Raw genomic sequence first — 24487 nt, 5'->3', positions numbered from 1 at the left:
TCAACGCTCCCAGGAACTTGACAGAGCTTGAACAGTTTTGTAAAGAATAATGATCAAATATTGCCAAATCTAGGTGTGCAAAGTTGGTAGAGACCTATCCAAACAGATTCACAGCTGTAATTGCTGCCAAAGGTGCTTCCACCAAGTATTAACTCAGGGGGGTGGAGAATTATCCAATTATGATCTTTCAGTTTCGTATTTTTAATATATAATTTTTTCTCAATAAAAACTGTTTTCCCCTTAACAGTGTGGAGTATGGTGTGCAGATAAGTGGAAAAAAATCCTCACTTAAATGCATGAAACTCTGAGGCAATGACAAAATAAAATGTAAAAATGTTCAAGGGGGTGTAGACTTTTTATAGGCAGTGTGTATATATATGTAAAAAAACACCAGATTTTTTTTCATTTGCTCCATCTAAAATAAAAACATATATATATATATATATATTATATATATATATTATATATATATATATATATATATATATATATATATACATATACATATACACACACACACACACACACACACACACAGAGTACCAGTTAAAAGTTTGAGTACACTTGCTGGAAACTAGGTTTTTTTCATAATTGGCAATGTTTTATGTCGTATACATTTCTGTAAATACTTGAAAATGAAATCACATGTTACAATATAGAAAACAAAACAAAAGGAGTATCAAAGCAATGTTCAAGAAAATTGAAGATTGTCTCTAAATCTTGGATTCCTCAAAATAGCCACCCTTTGCCTTAATAACAGCCTCACAAAGCCTCACAAACACAAAGCACGAGAAACACAAGTTTCAGCAGGAAATCACCAGACATGTCTTCCCAGCTCTCTGCAGCAATTCCCAGAGATGTGGGACACTTGTGGGTAGCTTTGCTTTGACTCTTCTGTCCAGTTCATCTCATACAAGTTCTATGGGATTGAGGTCTGGAGACTGGGCAGGTCAGGTCATTAGATTGAGTTGTCCTTCACTTTCCTTCTTCGCCAGATAGTTCTTGCACAACTTTGAGGTGTGCTTCGGGTCATTATCTTGCTGAAGAATGAAGGACTGCCCAACTAGCCATAATCCTGATGGAATGGCATGCCTCTGAAGTATGCTATGATAGTCATGCTGGTTGAGTTTGCCATGGACTTGGTAAAGATCACCAACTCTGTCACCAGCAAAGCAACCCCAGACCATGACACTCCCTCCTCCATGCTTGACTGTGGGAACCACACATGCAGAACTCATGCGCTCACCTTCTCTGTGTCTTACAAATACTCAGCGGTTGGACCCAAATATTTCAAATTTTGACTCATCGGTCCATAAGACTGACTTCCACTCCTCAAATGTCCAGTTTCTGTGTTTTTTGGCCCAAGCAAGTCTCTTCTTATTCTGCACTCTTAACAATGGTTTCTTTACAGCAATTCTTCCAGTTAGGCCAGCTTCACATAATCTCCTCTGAACAGTTGATGATGAAACATCTGTACTTCAAGTAGCATTTAGCTGAGCTTGTATTTCAGGGGCAGTTAATTGCCGGTTTAATTGAAATTGACAAGATTTACATTTTCATTTAAAAATGAAATTTTTTAATACAATTCACTTATGATTATCAGCTTATATAAGTACACATATCATACAATGAAATATTAAGTGTTTATAGACAGGTTTATCCAGTTTAATCATGAAAACCTTGGTTTCAAGCAGGTGTACTCAAAAGTTTGACTGGTACTCTGTGTGTGTGTGTGTGTATATATATATATATATATATATATATATATATATATATATATATATATATATATATATATATATATAGTGATAAACGACTTGGCTTTAAAATGTATTTGTGTTTTTTTTATTGAATTATCCTCTCACAACACACATTGCATTTGTATAAGGAATAATTTTATACAGTTTATTTTTTACAGTTTTATATGTACATATGCCTGTTTATACACTAATTGCTTTTGAAATGTTTATTTTATTATAGTTTTTTATTTTTTTTATTTTTTGTAGTGCTTTATATTTGTTATGTTTATGTTTAGTTGTTCATTTAAATACAGTGTAAACACAGAGTTTCATTTGAATACTGATGTTGTTGAATGACCATCGTAATGACTGCCTGCGGTGGTTTTAGGTATGCGTAACCGTGGCCGTTCTAGTGAGAAGTGCAGTTTTGCATACGGAAGCACCTGCTGTATTGCCCATTATGGAAGAGGCTACTTATCTTATTTGATTAATAAAGAGTCTTCACTGACCTGATGACCATCTTGCAGTGCCCACACATGGGGGTGCGGGTCCCAGCCGGGATGTGCTCTGCTCTCTGGATCAGCGTGTCCTGATCTTTTGGGTGTGGTTGTGGGGCTGGTCTGCTCATGGTATTGGCTGGGTGTGCTTTTGCTCCATACTGAAGAGAGCTGTTTGACACATGGCCAGAGGCATATGTTATGTGACCAGTATTAGGAGCATCCTTTTGAAATCCAGATGCTGTAAATAAATAAATAAATAATTAGATGCAACTCTTTTCTTCTTGTGAGTTGATTGTCCGACTCCATAGAATTAGTAGATGAAAACATTCTTAATTCCTCAGACCCACTTAAAACTATAGATTTTTCTTTGTTCTCTTTCACTATATACCAAGCATCCCTGTATGTAATCCTAAAACTTTGTCAGAGAATGGTTGCTTACTGGTGGTCTTTCACTTGGGTTAAAATATGTTTTATGACATTAGTGAAATGAGTTTGATGTCGACAAAAAAAAAAAAAAAAGGTTCTCATGTTGTCTGCTGGCACTGGACTATAGCCAGTGCCATTGCCATAATCGTTCCATCAAAATCCATAGAAAATGAAAGTTACAATTATTGGCCACTAACTAATGGTATTGGGAGGAAAATAAACTAAATAAAAAAATAAAAAAACTAAAACTAGCTGAAGAAATACAGCACCAGTCTGGCAATATTCTTCCATTTGCCAGAAAATAGTATCTGTGAATATCTGCAGGGAAGCTATTCATGAAAACTGAAGAGCAATATTTCACTGAACAACTGCCTGACAGCTTTTTGGACAAATCTGCTGGTGAAAAAAAATAAAATGCTATAAAAACAATCTAATCTCTACGTAAGAAATATCTTCAAGCTGTGTCCTGGGCTGAAACTGACAGGGAAGGTGCAAAACAATCACTGCAAGGAGAATGGATGACAAAGAAACAGCAGCCTCTGTAACATACTAACCAAACCTCATCAGGGTTAGACACTAACACAATTGTGGTAACAAACACGTTCGTAATAAGACATTGTTAAGCAATCATCAATTAAATCTATAGTTTTAAATGCTTTAATATTTTACACTGATTAAAGATCAACCTATCAAATAAGTGTGTTGCGTTCAAGCAATTAGGTTTTTTCAAAAAATAAATACATAATTGAAAAATGAAACTTAATGTGAGGAATACATTAATTGCATAAATACAAACAAAATTCAATGAAGGTCTGATGCATTCGCATATAAAATAATACAACACAAAATAATGCAACATTTGGTATGACAAGTAGAGATGAAAGGAGGTTTCAGTTCCGAGTGACTGTTTTGTAAGCATCATGACTGTTTGTTCACCACTGTTACACCCGGTTAGATTTTTCTCACATTTTTTAAATAAAATCCTGTGGATGTTAGGGTGTATCTGTACACTTGTTTTAAGCACTCGCTCACAGGACTACCGAGACACAATTATATTAAGATAATTATTTGGCTGTAGTAATAAAGGGATATTATACACACATATATATGTTAATCTATGGACATTAGTTGATTAATCAACAGATTAAATTGGTAGATTAATCCGTCCACATTTTTAACCCTTTGTGGTCCATTTATTCAGCGCCTTTCAGGTGCTTCAGGTCCAATTTATTTTCACATGCGCTGTTTATTTTATACACATTGTTTAAAAGTAATTTTATTCATAGTAAAACAGGTTTAAAAGGCACTGCGTATCAACAGGACAATCAGTACTGCATCTCCAGCCCTGCCCCACCCTTTGCTTGCTGTATTTATCACATATACTTATCACATCATAGTAGTGCATACTGATAAATCATCTAATTTTATCATTAAATCAATAGAATCTTTAAATAAAAAAGGCCCAGATAAAATGTAGTCTTTTAAAGCATGTCATTTATTTATTTATTTGAGTAAATGTAACATATTCACAGAACAACTGTTCATTTGGGCCACTGTCAGTTACATACCTGAAAACAACACAGCTGAACTGCATTTACCATTACAGCTACGTACTTGGCTTCCTATACTCTTTTTTATTGCATCTAGCAATGGCTGAGACACCAAAGAGATGAATTCATTCTGAATCTTGTTCGAGGTACCCGAGAATACTGTGGCTACTGACTAGTGACTAGCTTAACATGCTAATTTCGCATAATTACCTCTATTTGAGGAATTGGTGCCTTCGTCCTATCCTCTGAAAGTCATTGCTTGCTCACTGTGATGTATTTTATCCCTACTCTTCTGCTTATCCATTTGAACATCAATGTGGGTAAGCCACGGATATCTTTAAAAATGTTATTTTTGGATGTGTCGAGTATATCCCTTCAAATCCGGTCAGTTTGGGTATTTGTGGTATATCCCTCCCTTTTTAATAATCAATTTTTTCTGAGAAAGTTCTTCTTGAAAATTGATTCAGTATAATTCTCAATAACACTCTAATAAGCAATATCGTGCAAAATTCAGCTATTGTTAGAACACTTAGGGCCTGCAGATGATCTTTGTTTGGTTTTATTTTATATCCAAAAATAAAATTCTGCACGATTCAATTGTAAAAAAAAAACTGTGACACTAATTAAGAAATCAGCTACTCCGGAGCCAGCTAATTAGTTTAATTAACCTCATCCGAATATATATATATATATATATATATATATATATATATATATAGGATAGATATATATATTATATATATATATTATTGCAAAAGATTACGTTAATTGAAAACCCTAATCGTCACAAAAGCAAGACAATGTGGCGTCAGTGTCTTCAATTAATGTTACTTTGTCTGTTACTTTATTATTATAGTTTATATACTTGCCTATTGATTTTTTTTTGCTTATTCTGTTCGTTTCATATATTGATGCTCGTGTGACATGATAAATAATACATATTTATTTATTCATATTCTGTCTGGTGGTCAACTCTCTCTTAAAAAACACTCTGGCTAAAAGGACACTTTGCTTGCTTCCCGGGGGTTGTTCTCTTAGCCGGAGACAACTGTATTGCAATTTTGAAGCATATGCCACAGATGATCCTTAAACCACAGATCATACACTATTTGTGTTCATGTGTAATACGGTATAGATTACACGTGCTGTTAATAAAGACTAATTAAATTAACCTCTTCTGTGCTATGGACGTACCTGGCACATCATGATTAAAAACATCGTTAAAAAAATAAAGAAAAGCTGGATTTCTGTTTTTTCACTCGGGTCGCTCATTGAGGAGTTATTACAAAACATATTAGGTCGGTGGTTTTAATTTCATTATATTACATGGATAAAATATATCTGATGTGACGCGTTTGTTAAATGTAATTTACAGCCTATTTGAATGCAAGCGGTGGCTGTCTTTGGCTTGTACTGTGAAACATCCCGAATTAATTTTAAACCGTCTTTGTGTAACTTTTGTTTTCTTTTCAATGAGGATTCATAATAAAAAAAAAAGTTTGCCTTTGATTAGTAGCTGTTTTATCGAGCTGTGCTTCATGTAATCATCTTTGAAGTAACACCTGACTATTTGTCCACATCTTGTTTTGTTTATATGATGGTAGAGGAAGACACTTCCTGCTCCTGACTGTCACGTGACACCATTGATGTATCGAGTGTGTTGGAGGTACTGCAGTTACAACTTGTTTTCTTTTTTTTTGTCCAGTGGCGTAAACTCAGCGATTAGAGGGTTTTTGTATAGCGTTACTGTGTGTAAAATCTTGCATCTCAGACTTGTAGTGTCTGGTTTAATTGGTTGGAGGGAAACTGTTAGGCTAGTGAGTTTGAGCATAGGATTGATCTACTTTACATTTTTTTCAAATAATGTATGTTATTTTTGTAATCCCCTAGGTCATCCTTCTTTCTTTATAATTTTATATTACACCAAACAAAAATATAAAAGCAACAAGAAAGTGTTGGTCCCATGTTTCATGAGCTTAAATAAATGATCACAGAAATTTTCCATACACACAAAAAGCTTATTTCTCTCAAATTTTGTGCACAAATTTGTTTACATTCCTGTTAGTCAGCATTTTTCCTTTGCCAAGATAATCCATCTATCTGACAGGTGTGGCATATCAAGAAGCTGATTAAACAGCATGATCATTACATAGGTGCACCTTGTGCTGGGGACAATAAAAGGCCACTCTAAAATGTGCAGTTTTATCACAGAACACAATGCCACAGATGTCTCAAGTGTTGAGAGAGTGTACAATTGGCATGAACTGCAGGAATGTCCACCACAGCTGTTGCCAGAGAATTGAACGTTCATTTCTCTACCATAAGCCGCCTCCAACGTCATTTTAGAGAATTTGGCAGTACAGCCAACCAGCCTCAAAAAAGCAGTACACATGTAACCACGTCAGTCCAGGACTTCCACATCCAACTTCTTCACCTGCGGGATCGTCTGAGACCAGCCACTCGGACTGCTGATGAAACTGTGGGTTTGCACAAATGAAGAATTTCTGCACAAACTGTCAGAAACCGCCTCAGGGAAGCTCATCTGTGTGCTTGTCGTCCTAACCAGGGTCTTGACCTGACTGCAGTTTGGCGTCGTAACTGACTTCAGTTGGCAAATGCTCACCTTCGATGGCCACTGGCATGCTGGAGAAGTGTGCTGTTCACCGATGAATCCTGGTTTCAATTGTACCGGGCAGGTGGCAGACAGCGTGTATGGCGTCATATGGACGAGCGGTTTGCTGATGTCAACGTTGTGAACAGAGTGCCCCATGGTGGCGGCGGAGTTATGGTATGGGCAGACATAAGCTAGGGACAACGAACACAATTGCATTTTATCGATGGCAATCTGAATGCACAGAGATACCGTGACAAGATCCTGAGGCCCACTGTCGTGCCATTCATCCGCCGCCATCACCTCATGTTTAAGCATGATAATGCACAGCTTCATATCGCAAGGATCTGTACACAATTCCTGGAAGCTGAAAATGTCCAGTTCTTCCATGGCATGCATACTCACCAGACATGTCACACATTGAGCATGTTTGGGATGCTCTGGATCGACGTGTACGACAGCGTGTTCCAGTTCCCGCCAATATCCAGCAACTTCGCACAGCCATTGAAGAGGAGTGGGACAATATTCCACAGGCCACAATCAGCAGCCTGATCAACTCTATGCAAAGGACATGTGTCGCACTGCATGATTCATCATTGTATATTTCATCAGATTTTTTTTCCTATTCATTTGCTTTTTCTTTTCTTTCTTTTTTAAATAACGGTATTAATTTTAAAATGTATTGGATTTATTTTTTAGGATATATATATTATACTATAAAAGTGTTTTTTGTTCTCCTTTCACGATATCCTAAAAACAATCTGATTGAAGTTCTTGATTTGAATTTATTTTTATTTCACTCCATTTAAAAAATAAATAAATAATAAAGTTATATTATGTAAAAAAATATATTGTATTGCAATTGTGGAATGACTTGGCTTTGACATTTAATTTTTTTAAAATTTTATTCTCTCCTCTCCCCTCACAACACATATAATTATATAGGATATAATTTTATTATGTAATTATTATTTTTCTTTTTTATAATTCTACTCTGACTTGCCAAAAACACTTTGACAGATTTTATTATCTCACTGTATATGTCAGATCAGATTTTTTTTTTCCCTGTTCTACATTTTGATTATTTTTTTTAATATATAACTATTTTGATTAGTATTTACTGATGTACTTATTAAATTATATATTTGTTTCATTTCTCTCCATTTCTCAGTGATTTACAGTGTCATTAATAATCCCCAAAAACCCCCCACCAAAAAAGCTATTTATAACATGTGTAGTGAGCTCAAACCATTTCAGTGGAGTCACTAAAAAAAAATAGTTTTTTTTCATTTGCTCCATTTTAAAATAAAACAAATAATATATATATATATATATATATATATATATATATATATATATATATATATATATATATATATATATATATATAATACAATACACACACACACACACACACACACACACACACATCGTATCAGTCAAAAGTTTGAGTACACTTGCTGGAAACTAGATTTTTTTCATAATTGACAATGTTTTACGTCGTATACGTTTCTGTAAATACTTGAAAATGAAATCACATGTTACAATATACAAAACAAAACATAAGGAGTATCAAAGCAATGTTCAAGAAAATTGAAAATTGTCTCTAAATCTTGTATTCCTCAAAACAGCCACCCTTTGCCTTAATAACAGCCTCACAAACACGAAGCATTCCGTTAACAGGTTTCAGCAGGAAATCACCTGACATGTCTTCCCAGCTCTCTGCAGCAATTCCCAGAGATGTAGGGCACTTGTGGGTAGCTTTGTTTTGACTCTTCTGTCCAGTTCGTCATATAAAAGTTCTATAGGATTGAGGTCTGGAGACTGGGCAGGCCAGGTCATTAGATTGAGTTGTCCTTCACTTTCCTTCTTCGCCAGACAGTTCTTGCACAACTCTGAGGTGTGTTTCGGGTCATTATCTTGCTGAAGAATGAAGGACTGCCCAACTAGCCGTAATCCTGATGGAATGACATGCCTCTGAAGTATGCTATGATAGCCATGCTGGTTGAGCTTGCCATGGACTTGGTAAAGATCACCAACTCTGTCACCAGTAAAGCAACTCCAGACCATGACACTGCCTCCTCCATGCTTGACAGTGAGAACCACACCTGCAGAACTCATGAGCTCACCCTCTCTGCGTCTTACAAATACTCAGTGGTTGGACCCAAATATTTCAAATTTTGACTCATCGGTCCATAAGACCGACTTCCACTCCTCAGATGTCCAGTTTCTGTGTTTTTTGGCCCAGGCAAGTCTCTTCCTCTTATTCTGCACTCTTAACAATAGTTTCTTTGCAGCAATTATTCCAGTTAGGCCAGCTTCACACAATCTCCTCTGAACAGTTGATGCTGAAACATCTAAACTTCTAGTAGCATTTAGCTGCGCTTGTATTTCTGGGGCAGTTAATTGCCGGTTTCGCAGACTTGTGACTCGAATGAACTTGCCTGCCTGACCTTGTTCGGGCCTCATGAGTGCCAGTTTCTTTAAATCATTTGATGGTCTTTGCCACAGCAGTTACAGACACTTGCAAAGTTCTTGCGATTTGTCTTAAAGATTGATCTTCATTTCTTAAAGTAATTACATTTTTGAATGCAATTCACTTATGATTATCAGCTTATATAAGTACACATATCATAAAATGAAATATTAAATGTTTATAGACAATTTTATACAGTTAAAAGTATAGATAATCATGAAAACCCTGGTTTCAAGCAGGTGTACTCAAACTTTTGACTGGTACTGTGTGTGTGTGTGTGTGTGTGTGTATATATATATATATATATATATATATATATATATATATATATATATATATATATACACACACACACACACACACACACACACACACACACAGTGCCTTGCAAAAGTATTCAGACCCCTGACCAATTCTCTCATATTACTGAATTACAAATGGTACATTGAAATTTCGTTCTGTTCGATATTTTATTTTAAAACACTGAAACTCAAAATCAGTTATTGTAAGGTGACATTGGTTTTATGTTGAAATATTTTTAAGAAAAATAAAAAACTGAACTATCTTGCTTGCATAAGTATTCAACCTCCACACATTAATATTTGGTAGAACCACTTTTTGCTGCAATAACAGCTTTAAGTCTTTTGGGGTAAGTATGTACCAGCTTTGCACACAGTGTCGGCACAGTGTCGGCCATACAGGCCAGTGTTATGCAGAGCTCTTGATATGGTTGACTGGTGCACCATTACTCCACTCCCAGCCACTAAACTCTGTAGCTCCTTCAAAGTGATTGTTGGCCTCTCTGTGGCTTCACTCACAAGTCTCCTTCTTGTTTTGAGGGATGGCCTTTTCTTGGCAGTGCCTGGGTGGTATGATGCAGCTTCCACTTCCTGATTATTGATCCAACTGTGCTCACTAGGATATCCAAACACTTGGATATTATTTTGTACCCTTTCCCTAATCTATGCATTTGTATTACTTTATCTCTAACTTCTGTAGAATGCTCTTTGGTCTTCACTTTCCTTCAGATTCACAGCCTTACCAATGATCCTTCAACAGTGGGGCTTTTATCCAGAAAATGTGACAGCAACTTTAATGGTTCACAGGTGGAGGCCAATGGTAAGGTAATTGTGTCCTTGTTAGGGCAATTTCTTTCATCGGTGCAAACTGGGAGCTTCCACAGCACAGGGGTTGAATACTTATGCAAGCAAGATATTTCAGTTTTTTATTTTTCTTAAAAATATTTTCCAACATAAAACCAATGTCACCTTACAGTAATTGATTCTGAGTTTCAGTGTTTAAAAATAAAATATCAAACAGAATGAAATTTCAGTGTACCATTTGTAATTCAGTAATATGGGAGAATTGGTCAGGGGTCTGAATACTTTTGCAAGGCACTGTGTGTGTGTGTGTGTGTGTGTGTGTGTGTGTGTGTGTGTGTGTGTGTGTGTGTGTGTGTGTATATACACATATATATATATATATATATATATATATATATATATATATATATATATATATATATATATATATATATATATATATATATATATATATATATATATATATATATATATATATATATATATATATATATATATATATATATATATATATATATACACACACACACACATATATATATATATATATATATAAATTGTGATAAACGACTTGGCTTTAAAATGCATTTTTTTCTTTTAATTGAATTATCCTCTCACAACACAAATTGCATTTGTATAAGGAATAACTGTATTATTACAATTTGTATTTAGAATTTTATTTGTACTGGGCAGTGGAGGTTTTATTTTGGTAAGTAAAATGGCAAGGCAGCAGCTCAGTGCAGAGGCTGTTGCTGACCTAACGGAGTCTGACTCAGGAGTGTGATTTTGTGCCCGATGGCTCTGGTAGTGAGTATGTGCCAAGTGATTCTTCTTCCAGTGAGGAATCCAGCAGTGGTGAAAAAAAGCCCCTACCAGAACAGGATACAGTAGGGGGGCCTGAACCAAGGAGTGGTAGATTTGGATTTACCCCAATTAACTTTTTCCAGTTGTTCATGGCTGTGACGGAAATATAAATGAGTTCTGGTTGGAAATCTCCCTCCCGACCTGAGGGTGCTAAGTAGCAAAAGGGGAAGTATTTGGGCGGTCTGGCCTGACAGTTCATTTCCAGGGTCGGGAAGTCGGTCAGCTTTAAATAATGGTGCAGCTACTGCAGCCTGGGAGGAGAGCACAAAGTCAGCCAACTTACTTTGCTTGATCCGTGAGAAGGAGCGACTGAAGCCGCTGACTTCACACAGGGCACAAGGCCACAGTGGGACGTAACAAACAAAAGGCTGTAGTGCACAAATACAAATACTATTACACTATTACTATTTTAATATCACAATCATCTTATTCAGTTTTCAGGTTTTTTGAAGTTAAACACCAATATGGTAATGGTTACATTTCATACTTGAAAGGGAACACGTTTTCTTTTGTTCACAAGTAACATTTTAGTTTCTTTTAACATAACTTTTGATTGTGTGTCCTTCCTGTTTAACATAAGCCACTAGGCACACCCCCACATGAAGGCTTTAAATTGTATGTCACCTGGTTTTGTGTGGGCTTAACCATGAATAATTCTTTGCTCTCATGGTTTACCAGGCAGCTGTGAGGGTAATAAACTGCATCTGCTGTACTCTGTCAGCAAGCCGTTCTTTATGGCTTTCAAGAGTCATTTTTATGCAGCCCTTTTATGTATAAGACAACTTGTCTGAGACACATGGTCAATTTGGCAGGGACAATGCTGGAGCCACAAATCTTAATTATAAGACTTCAAAGGCCTTTTAACAAATATTTGTCTTAAAGCATTGTTCATATTGGTGCCAGAAAAACAGAGTTTTGCCTAAAACAAAAACATTTTTGCTGTTCAGATCCAGGTGAAAACACTGTAAAACATTTCTGTGATGTCACCCATTGATCTTTTGATTGATTAAGTATACAGATATTCAAAATAAAAGTGTCTGTGTGGCTTTGAAGAGGAGGGGTGCAGGGAGGATTTATTATTGATCAATGATTCTACAGTTTGTGCTACAAATCCACAGAGAACACAGTCCATGAAAACACAGTCAGAAGAATTCAACAGAAAAGTGAATACCATTTTATTAGGTACCGTGTTGATACCTAATAAACTGCTTGTTAACAGAATATACCAGTGTCATATGCTAAAATAGGTCTCTAATTCAGTATGTATGGCATGTATATACACATAGTACAAATGGGGGGAATATTTAACATTCGTGGGAAATATTACTTGCAAAGTAAATTAATGAATGCATAAAAATAAATAAATAAAGCTTTACAGGGGGTGGCATTACCAGTGATGAGCATTTGAAAACTAAACAAATGATTTGATACCTGCTGCGTTACTAAGCTGCCAGCCTGCAGATTTGGCAGCAACAGGGGCTGCAGTGGATTTAAATGCTGGAACTGGTGCAACATTTCCAGGTGAAGGTCGGGGGATGTTGCCCGGAGCCTTGGTCATGGTCTTCACAGAAGAAGTAACATGAGTGCTGGGCTGGAGTAGCTCCACAGCATCACTAGAAAACAGAACACAATCACAGCATTATGTTAGTTTCTTCCTTAACACATGTAATATTAACACTTTAATTCCCAAATTATGAGAAAGCTGACTGAAAAAAAATAAAAATCAAGTGGTTTGTATGATTGGTATATCGTATAATCATGTCTACCAATACACTCATGATGAGGAAGCTCAAATTCATACTCTTAAAGACAAAGACATTAGACAAATATGTAAGTACGTCAATAAAATACATCCCCTGCCAATAAAAAATAAGAAAAAAGTAGACTTTTCCCACTTTGACTGCAGATATTAAAATCCTTTTTTGCATGGGACGGTATCAGAAATTTCCGTAAAAAAATGGACATGCCAACATTTGAAACTACTGTGGTGATGTCCCAGATACACCATAAAGTTTAGTTCTATATATAGAATCATAGTAGAATTTATCTACCCTCCATTCTAACCAACATTAAAAGAACAAAACTGTTTTTTTTTTTTTTTTCATTCCTGAGGGAAAAGAATCTAGCCTCTACAAAGTTTGGCCAACAAGCAATCTTATTTAGGTGAGAATGCCACCCCCTCACTGTCGCTATGTTGCCTTAAACAAAAAATTGATTAACCCTTTGTGGTTCTATGTCAGACCAGGTCAAACATTACAATTTTTCCTTTCCGGTCCAATGTCTGACCCTGTCCAACCTCATCAAAAAGACGTCAAACACAGATCCCTGGTCGTTTTTTCTCTGGAAAAAGCTGAGAAAAGCTTTCAGTGGCCGAAAGAAGCCGAAAAAGGAGGCGGATCCAAGCAATACGCATAGTCCCCTCACCACAGAAATAAACAAACAAGATAGCTGCTTCCGCATCCAGCACTGAAAGAATATCATGGACATTTACCAAGCTTTTTGAGATGTTATAGTAATAGAATAATGACTTCGATATCATTATTGAGGAGTTTGGTGATAAAACTGGGTGATCAGGAGATGATTTATCAGTATGCACTACTATGAAGAGATATATGATAAATACAGTGAACAAGGGGTAGGGCAGGGCTGGAGATGCAGTACTGAGTGTCCTGTTGATATGCAGTGCCTTTTAAACCTTTTATACGATGAATAAGTAGGTGACTCATTTTATATCTTCTGACTATGGCAGCTTTTTTTTTTCCCCACAAACAAATCATCTTGTTTGGTGCATGTCAGAGGGTCGACACCTAATTCTACAGTTCACACACAACGCAGGCTTTTAAAATGTACAACTGATACAGTTAAAATGGCTAATGGTTATTCTCTCTGCAGAGATGTCCAAATATATTGTGTTTTTTTCAATGCCCAAAAGGTGGTAATTCTTCTTAATTATGAATGTTTTAGCTTAATTTACATATCTGCAACCTGGAGTAAATGTTCAAACAAAATGCAGACAAAATAAAGAAAAGGCATCATGATTTCACATTGAAAAGTCTAGTCATTATGCATAAGGAAGCATTAAGGCATGACAGGGGGTGGGCTGATATGATATAACCACACACTTAAGGTGTTATAAGTAAATCATTTCTGTACATTATATTACTTGATAATTTACTATTTAATTAATGAACATACATATTTAAACTTACTAAATTGCATGAATAAATCTGACAAAACTAACTTTAAATTATAAATTAGTGATTTTTGAATAAATGTTAACATGAAAACTGCAGATAATGTGCAGTTTGAAAAGCTGCCAGAAGGGGCGCTGCAGGTGAAAGCAGCGGTGTCTGTGTGAGAATGCTTGCTTATGCTTTGCTGGTGTTACTGGGGCAGAGTGTGTTGTTTTGTCTTTTCCACTTGATCTTAGGTTTTTAATAACTGTTAAGATTGTGTTGTAGCAATGTTACTTTCTCTGTTTTTTGTTAAAATTCAATTTTCTGCTGTATGGTGGGTCATTCAAAAAACTATTGACACCAGGTCTCAGATTAATAATGCTTGATATGCTGTATTGCGCCCCATCTTCCTCACGGAAGCAAAATAAAATTCCGCGAGGAGACCGTTCTACTCATCCTTAGAAAGTACATTAAATGCAAGTCTACCTTTTTCTTGGAGAGTTTTGAGGGTATTCACAGCCCATGTAGAAGCTGTTATTGTGTATTTGTTTCGGTCAAGTACAAGTTGATTCAATTCTGGATCTGTTATTTCACTAAGCTGTTTTTCTTTTTTTTTTTTTTTAAAGAAAGAATTACTGGTTATTTGTCCGGTTCAGGAAAGTCATCTTCCTACTATTCAGTTTTTTCCATTAAAAAGATTACAGTATGATTCTGGGTCTGACATTTTTTTGTGGTTAATTATAGATATTAAATGTTATATAATTGGGACAGGTAAGTGGTAGAGGAATTTGAATCAAAAGGTGATGTGTCTGTTGAAAGATTGTGTGGGATTAATGTATGGCTATTTCCACTCAAGAGAAAAAAAAACAAAAAAAAAAAAAAACATTATTTTTAAGCTTTATTTTTGACATGCATTCGCAGACACAACTGAGTTTTACCATAACCGTCTAGCTTAGGTAAACTAATTCCGATTCAGGAACAGTATAAATTGTCTACTGATAAATATAATAAAAACATATAAAACCTGCTCCTCAGGGTTAAACTGTTCTATACTGTATGTATCCCAGTAAAAAAGCAAATAAACATATTGAAACGTGTTCAAACACCATATCAACAGATAACATTCTTTATCTGTATAAACATCCAACAACTGCCTAAAATCTGGAGTCAACTTCCTGTGCTACTGTATTTGTGAATGCATTTTGTGATAATATAACATTTTGGATGTAATTTGATAACTTCTCTCATATATATATATATATATATATATATATATATATATATAATAAACCCTAAATAATATAATATATATATTATATATAGTAGTGCCGCTCTTTATGGTAGTAAAGCAATCACTAAATCCTTAGAGATACATGAAGAATATCTAATTCTTCACAAATAAGGTTGCAAACATGTAAAGCCCACTTAATACAACCCTAAGCTGAACACCCGCTGAACAGTTTGCTATGGTTACTTCCATAGTAACTGAAATCAAGCACAAAGCCACCACTTGTATTCTTGATCCCAGGCCAACTAAGCAACTGCAGCTGTCCGTCCGTCAGCAACACTAACAGAGATCTGCAATAGCTCCTTAGTTACTGGTTGTGTTTCCCTTCAGCTTTGGCCACAAGTTTTTCATCACCAAGAATTTCAGGACTGAGAATAATAAAAAATAAAAATAAACCGATATAAACCTAATTTAGATATTTTATTTAACATAATTGAATCAAATAAACTACAAAATGATATTGCAAAGTCTACCATAAGTATAGGTAAAGCAACAAAGCGGTATGTTATTCAATATGTTAACTTAAAATTAATTAGCAGGTTTAGACTTTATGAAGCAAAATGTATTAACTCTATAGGGTTAATTCTATGCAAAACTTTTAGCCATAGCTGTAGACAGTCACCCCACAGTAGACCAAACCTGCTTTTATTACCTAAGATACTGGAAGTGGTATCTATAAGTGGGACGATCAATGATCTCATTTTAAGTAAACAGACAGATTACAGAAATGGGGCCTTAATTTCTCAGTTATTGTGGTAACGACTTCGGTGGTAAGGTTTACCATAGCAAAAGTATGACAAAGTGTAATAACGCATAGTGAAAGCGAAGTAAAACACTGTCAACCATTATAAATCCACAGGTGTGGTAAAGTGTATTTAAAAACATTTCAAGCCATGATAAACTATTGCATAATTGCATGTGAAAATTACTGTGCAAATTTATAACAGCAAATTTGTATAAGGGATGCCACTCAGGCCCAGATTTATAAAAGCATTGCACGTGTTACGACTGCAAAACAGGCGCTACGGGTTCTGAATTCTTGGATGGGATTTATAAAACACACTCAATGGCATAAACATGCAATTAATATGTGATTTGCGGGGGCAACGTCTCTGTGTGCTTTAGCCCTTGATGCATACGTAATTCGGTATATGCATATGTAATTCTGGGGCGTTTCTGAATGAAACCGCTAAAATTTTGCAAATGAGATACATTAAATATACTGTCTAATTTATTAAAGCTGCCGGTAATTGCAGGCCTGGTACTTGATTATTTTAAGAACTCTGAAAAGCAGGCGTTTATTTGCCGCAGTCAGACAGTAGGCTATATAAAAGTCAAGGGGATGTGGGAGACTTGTCAGCAGCAAGAAGGAGGCATCGTTTTCAAGGACAAAGAAACATTTAATAACATTTTGTAAAGAGCTAATTTTTTTAACCCTTCTGATCAAGTCAGTTTGTAAATTATGGATTATATTACCGGGACAGTATTGTTTTGCAAACTCCAATTTTCAAGACATGTTTCATAGCTTACATTATAAAACAGAAAGTCTGCAAATAGAGAATACAGAATCAATTTAAAAAAGGTTCTTGAAGCAGCTAGAAAGGTCTCCCCACAGTGGCAAAGCAAGGTTCTAACAAAAGCCTTTACTTCTTAGAGTGTAGGCATTATTAAAAGAACGGTATTCTGAGGCGCACAAAGGAAAAAGTCTCATATACAAGGGCTCATCCTCCACCGTTATTTGAAAAGTTTGTGAATCCCTAAAGATTTTCACATATTTCAAATCTAAAATGTTATTAGATCTTAATCTAAGTCCTAACAATAGATAAAGATAACCTGATTAAACAAAAGACACAAAAACATGATAGTTTTTCTACATTTGTTTATCCACAAATGATTCAACATTCAATATCCATGTGTGAAAAAAGTATGTGAACCTTTAACTTCAGTAACTGGTGGCACCGCCTTGGGCACCAATGATTTCAACTAAGCCTTTCCTGTAACTGTTGGTCAGTCTCTCACATCGGTTTTGAGGAATTTTGGCCCATTCCTCCTTACAGAACAATTTCAACTCGTGACAATTGAGGGCTTCCTTGCATGGACAGCTCGCTTCAGGTCCTGCCACAACAGTTCAATGGGGTTTAGGACCAGACTTTTACTAGGCCATTCTAAAACACAGGATTTCTTCTTCTGCAGCCATTCTTTTGTAGATCTGCTTGTATGTTTAGGATCATTGTCTTGCTGCATGACCCACTTTCGGTTCATCTTCAGTTCACAGGTGGATGGCCTGACATTCTCCTCTAGAATCTTCTGATACAATGCAGAATTCATGGTTGTGTCAATGATGGCAAGCCGTCCAGGTCACCAAGCTTGACGGTTGGGAGGAGGTTCTTCTGTTCGAAGGCAGTGTTTGGTTTTCGCCAAACATAACGTTTCTCATTGAGGCCAAAAAGTTCTATCTTTCACTCGTCTGACCAGAGAACACTGTTCCAGAAGTCTTGTGGATAATCTATGTGCTCTTTGGTGACCTTCAGATGGGCAGCAATGTTCTTTTTAGAGAGAAGTGGTTTCTTCCTGGCTATCCTTCCATGAACACCATTCTTGTTCAGTCTTTTTCTGATAGTTGAGTCATGAACACTCACATTACCCAAGGTGAGAGTGGCCTGCAGATCCTTGGATGTTACTCTGGTGTTCTTTGTGACGTCCTTGATGATTTTGCAGTTTATTCTTGGAGAGATTTTGGTAGGAAGACCGCTCCTGGGTACAGTGACTATGGGCTTGAACTCATCATTTGTAGACAGTGGATTGGTGGAACCCCAAATCCTTAGAAAATGTTTTGTAACCCTTTCTAGACTGATGAACATCAATAACTGTTTTTCTGAGGTATTCTGAGATATCTTTTGATCGTGGCATGACGTGTTTCCACACAAATGTATGGTGAAGACCAAACTTACAAAGTTTCTGATCTTTATATGGGGTGGGGCCTCCCAAACTCACCCCTAATTATTTAAACACCTGATTATAATTATTCCTTAACTGAGCTGATAAAACTAGGGGTTCACATACTTTTTCACATACCCTGAATCTTAATTACTCATTGTTTGCCTAATTCATATATCATTTGTTTCAAAAGACATGGAATTGGTTAATATACACCCTAGTTCTGATTCAAGGCGGCTAAAACTATGAAATTTCCATAATTATCATAGGGGTTCACAAAGGGGTTCACAAACTATATATATATATATATATATATATATATATATATATATATATATATATATATATATATATATATATTGAACAAAAATATAAATGCAACATGTAAAGTGCTGGTACGAAATTTCATGAGCTGAAATAAAAGATCCCTGTAATTTTCCATACGCACAAAAAGCTTATTTCTCTCAAATTTTGTGCACAAATTTGTTTACATCCTGGTTAGTGAGCATTTCTCCTTTGCCAAGATAATCCATCCACCTGACAGGTTTGCATAACCTATGGACAACTAACACAATTGCATTTTATCGATGGCAATTTGAATGCACAGAGATACCGTGACAAGATCCTGAGGCCCACTGTCGTGCCATTCATCCGCCGCCATCACCTCATGTTTCAGCATGATAATGCACAGCCCCATGTTGCAAGGATCTGTACACAATTCCTGGAAGCTGAAAATGTCCCAGTTCTTCCATGGCCTGCATACTCACCAGACCTGTCACCCATTAAGCATGTTTGGGATGCTCTGGATTGATGTGTACGACAGCATGTTCCAGTTCCCGCCAATATCCAGCAACTTCGCACAGCCATTGAAGAGGAGTGGTACAACATTCCACAGGCCACAATCAACAGCCTGGTCAACTCTATGCAAAGGAGATGTGTCGCACTGCATGAGGCAAATGGTGGTCACACCAGATAGTGACTGGTTTTCTGATCCACGCCCCTACCTATTTTTTTTTTTTTTTTTTTTTAAGGTATCTGTGACAAACAGATGCATATCTGTATTCCCAGTGATGTGAAATCCATAGATTAGGGCCTAATGAATTTATTTCAATTGACTGATTTCCTTATATGAACTGTAACTCAGTAAAATCTTTGAAATTGTTGCATGTTGTGTTTATATTTTTGTTCAGTGTATATACATATTATATATATATAATAATATATATATAAAAATATATATTATATATATATATATATTATTATTGTGCCCATACACATGCAGGTTTCCATGGTAGTTTCCTATAAAACCTGACTTGTTGCTTGCTTCTATATCCTATGCTATATTCAAGTAAGTCTCCCTCCAGATAATCACTGTTGAGAAAGTGCGCGTCACAAATGACAGAATTCTTTTGGTGAACGGATTTCACTGTGAAGTCCCCTGTTTTGACTTGTACAAACCGCACCCAAGAGTGAAATACGGCACCTCTTTTCCCCCTCGAAAGGCAAGCACCCAGTGCCTTGACAGGCTGGAGTTCCTGCAACCCCCGTACATGCACGAATTCACCATGTTGTTGTTATTATTTTTTTCTCACAAATCTGTAGGCCAGACATACAGGCCGAGAGCTGTTTCCATTTTGAAACATCACGCGTGACGTGGCACAAAAAGGCTGTGTTTTTGGTATACGTGTTTCGTGATCCACATTAATTACATTTTAGTGGCCTATAAATTTTTTTTAATTATAATAATAATAATGCTAATATTCTTAATAAACACTGCTGCATCCATTTCAGTGATGTAAAAAAATAAAACTGCAAGATACACTTTAACTTCAAGGCTTTTCGTTTTAATTTAATTCACATTAATACATGCCCAGTCATATTTGATCAGCTGTACATGAAAAAAGTGTAAAATTATTGTGTATATTAGTCTTAGATGTGAAAACATGTCTAAACCTTGCTTAGAAGAGTTCAGAAACTAACGAGTACAATAATAAATAGCACCTTAATTTTCCAAAGAGGGAGACCCCACGTGAACATGAGACAATAACTAGCCGTGCATACAGGTAACTTTTTCCATCCTTATTTAAAATAAAAATTTATAGGTGTGGAAGTTTAACAAAACAAGGCCTACCTTTGTTTTGTTTAATAATATTGTTACTTTGGTTCATTTCTTTAGGCTCGTATCTGCAATTTTAGCATGAAAATTATGTTAAGCTCTGCTCCTCAGACATTTTAAATAAAATATCCCCATCAAACATGGTAGCGCAATGTTTCTTACTGTGGCAACGTTTTAAATGACCTCAAGCAGAGCTACGGTGGTCACATGTAAATTGACTCTTTAGCGATATATTTTATTTATACATATATTTGTGTGTACTGTATTCTTATCTGATGCTCGGTAGGTCAAGGAAATATGCAAAATGTAGTGTAAAATTAAACTGTTGGTGGATACAGTTTTTAAAAATAAATGAAATTCTAATTCCAATTATACTGATACAGTTCTTAAATTCTTGATGAATAAAAAATTACTTTATTTCTCCTTATTTCACAATTAAACAAGAAACACGCTCAAATGCATGTGTAAGAATACCCATATTAACCAGTCCTGAGGAAAGAAATAGGTTGGTTCACCATTTTCTTGAACTGGATTTGCTGAATGCAAGTGTGATTTGCTCCAGAAAAAGATGAGGATGGGAGACGGGTATATACTATACAGGGCATCGTGGTAATTGAAGTCCTGTGCTAGTGACCACCTCATAAAATCGGATGGAAAAAATATGCATGATACCAGAGATTAGGGACCTAATACTGACCAATCAGGTTAAATTTTCTAATTTGCTTTGGGTCAGTAAATACCTGTTTATCTCACAGGTTTCAGCGATATAAAGGGTTTTGCTGACACTATAGCAGAACTTGGCTGATTTGTTTTACTGTATTATGCTGTGGTTTTATATTTTCTGATGCTAGTTGTATCTCTGCAAAAGTGAAGGAGTGATAGCAATTGAACAAGACAGTCCTGTAGCTGAGGATGCTGGTTGTATAGATGAGACTGTGTGGCCAATGAGTTTACTGCCATCTGCTGGAGAAGTGACAGTAGTCACTCCACTTGGCTCAGGCAGCATAGATGCCTGTCTGGAGGGAGTTGTCCTTGTACTAAATTTGCTACTGTTTTAGATGGGGCTTAATGAGAAATAAAAATATGTAGCCTCAGATTGTGTGAAATAAACCATGACACTAAGCATCCATTTTAAAATTAGATCACACAACTCTCACAATTCCCTTACATTTTTTTTTTTTTTTTTGTAGATGATTTTGTTTTCGAGATTTTAATAACAGCTTCACAGGGAGGAGCACATGTATATATCTCACAAGGCAATTTTCAGGTGAGGGCAAGGACATAAGTTAAGCAAGATGGGGAAGCTGGATTTTCCCTTGGCATACATGTTCTACAATATAAAGTGCTGACAAGCTCAGCCATCCTCCTTCACAATCACTGTACCCTTATACAAAACCAACATTACCAATGGGATTTGTTACATCAGATATGAAAAGAATGATCCATTGTGAACAGGGAAATATTTTGACAATGTAGCTACTTCACATCTTGTTTTTAGAATAAGTTTGACTGCTGGTTGATGTAGAGCTGTGACCAGGATGCCTTGCAGTGGTGACGTCAGACCAGAAACAGACTCAGGAAGTAGCAGGTGAAACTAAGGCACAGGGACAAAAGATTTAACAAAAACAGCACACCAAAACAGGACATTGCACTTGAGGCCAAATAAACAGACAAACAAAACGAATTAACACTAAACGAAACAGACACTAACACAGTGGACGAACAGACAAACACGGTGAGCGAAATCACGTATTTACTTTTACTTGTGTTTTTAATTCTCTCCTCTCCACACTCATTCTCCACTCACCGAACACACAACCCAGAGTGAGTGAAAACATGCTGCTTTTATGTAGCTGTACCGAGACTCGATTGCTAATCAATCATTCAATTGGAGTCTCGGTACAACTGCATGTGAATTAATAAAGTGCAATTCCCTGTGCTCACATATTATTACATTTTACCTACACGTGAAGTTGTGCAATCCTTGTGCATAAATACAAATATACATTTTAAAAACTTGTATTACACAGACCCATTTATATCCCGTGTACCAATGACTATACACCAACATTAACACACTACACGTAATATACAACACAAATAAATAGCCCAGGGGTGGGGCACTTTGCCACAGGAGCATATTTAGGCAATGCCTTCAGGGGATTTACCAAAAACAGCTTTCTGAAAACAAAGAAAGACAGATAGATAGATAGATAGATATATATAGATAGATAGATAGATAGATAGATAGATAGATAGATAGATAGATAGATAGATAGATCGATCAACACAGGTTAGAGTCTTTAAAATTAAATTGAGATATGTGCTTCAGCTGACATGAAAAACAGACTAAGATAAAACAAGGAAAGACAAAGGATCTATAGACTGTAGGTGGTTTTCTTGTTTGAAGTAAAATACATTTTCTAAGTATGAAACACATACAAAATGTCTAGCAATCACAGATAATAATCTTTTACAGTGGTAGTGATAACCAGCTAGTCACCTGTCATAATACTGTCGCAGTGTGATAAAATAAAAATGGCAGAGTTTTGCAATCCTGTTATGCTCTGACGTCAATTGCTTGTTCACGCTCGTTCACATGGGAGGAGTTATAGGTATTGAACATAAAATCAATATTGCAGGCTGTATAAAAAATGCTTACAAGTATTAATACCCCAAAAAACACTAAGTGTCCATGAGATTATCGGTCCAGCAAGATTGCAGCTGGAATGATTGTTGCATTATTATAATATTATTCTAAATATGTATTTATACTAATCGGTACAGTACTTGTACACTTCCAACTACAATGACTCACTACTGTATTCTGGTACTGTGTCAAACTATTATACAGTCCTGTTCATTCTGTACTTATTAATGTATGCATGAAAGGTGGAAAAATGGAAATTCAGAACACTCAATAATGCACTGAAGTCTAACAATAATTAAAAGCACAACAGTTTATAGTCTTAAGATGGCAGTGGTACAGATCTTGCTATGTAACTGTTTGTGTCCAAGGAAAATACAGTAGGTCAGTAATTTTTTTAATTTAATTTATTTTGTTATTTTTTTATTCTGGCATTAGTCGGGTTGCATAATGCAAGGTACTGAAAGCTACCGAAATGTAAATTTACTGCACTTCTACAAGACAAAACAAATAAATAAACCAAAGTAGAGCCTGTCATATCTCATTGAATTGGTACAAGGGGGTCTATCAGACATCCTATCTCAGAGTACTTATACTGAGGTCGTTATACCTCCTATAGTTGCTTTATTAATGTTGAGGGCATTGCAAATTAACAATGTCAAGTACAGCAGTGTGGCTAAAACACCACAGTACGGTACTGCAACTGTACTATACTAAGAAAACCAGTGCAAAGTATTACAAAACAAAGCACAAATACAGTATTTGGCAATTTAAAAAATAATATTAAAAAAAGCAACTACCATGTTTTCTCTGTCTAAGTATATCAAAGTAATCCGACAGGTGTTTTACAACGTGCATGTTAATTCAAAAAGCGCACATAGACTCTGGGTTGGTAACAAAACTTTGTTTTAATAAAATGCACATTGATCAGTTTCCTTCAGTGCCATTCAGTTGGTAACAGCATCTGCAAATCACACATGCCACAGGTCCATTGGTTAAGGGCCTCTTATCTTACCTGGATGTATAAGAGAGGATCTACTATATAGCCTAATTT

General features: G+C 35.9%; 1 protein-coding gene across 8 annotated transcripts in view; it reads right to left on the bottom strand.

Annotated features, from left to right (window-relative positions):
• Positions 1-24487, bottom strand: part of LOC121298807 (PDZ and LIM domain protein 5-like) — a 215733-nt gene that overhangs the window by 39081 nt on the left and 152165 nt on the right. For all 8 annotated transcript variants that reach the window (XM_041226038.1, XM_041226046.1, XM_041226054.1 and 5 more), the window contains 2 exons: positions 12701-12882; positions 2249-2477 (listed from right to left, as the gene is read on the bottom strand). In XM_041226038.1, the coding sequence (XP_041081972.1) occupies positions 2249-2477; positions 12701-12882 (411 nt within the window). The remainder of the gene's footprint in view (positions 1-2248; positions 2478-12700; positions 12883-24487) is intronic.

Source organism: Polyodon spathula, chromosome 2 (assembly GCF_017654505.1).
Source record: "Polyodon spathula isolate WHYD16114869_AA chromosome 2, ASM1765450v1, whole genome shotgun sequence".
In the NCBI taxonomy this organism is placed as follows: domain Eukaryota; kingdom Metazoa; phylum Chordata; class Actinopteri; order Acipenseriformes; family Polyodontidae; genus Polyodon; species Polyodon spathula.
Note: the sequence above shows the minus strand (reverse complement) of the source record. Positions and strands in the feature narration are given on the sequence as shown.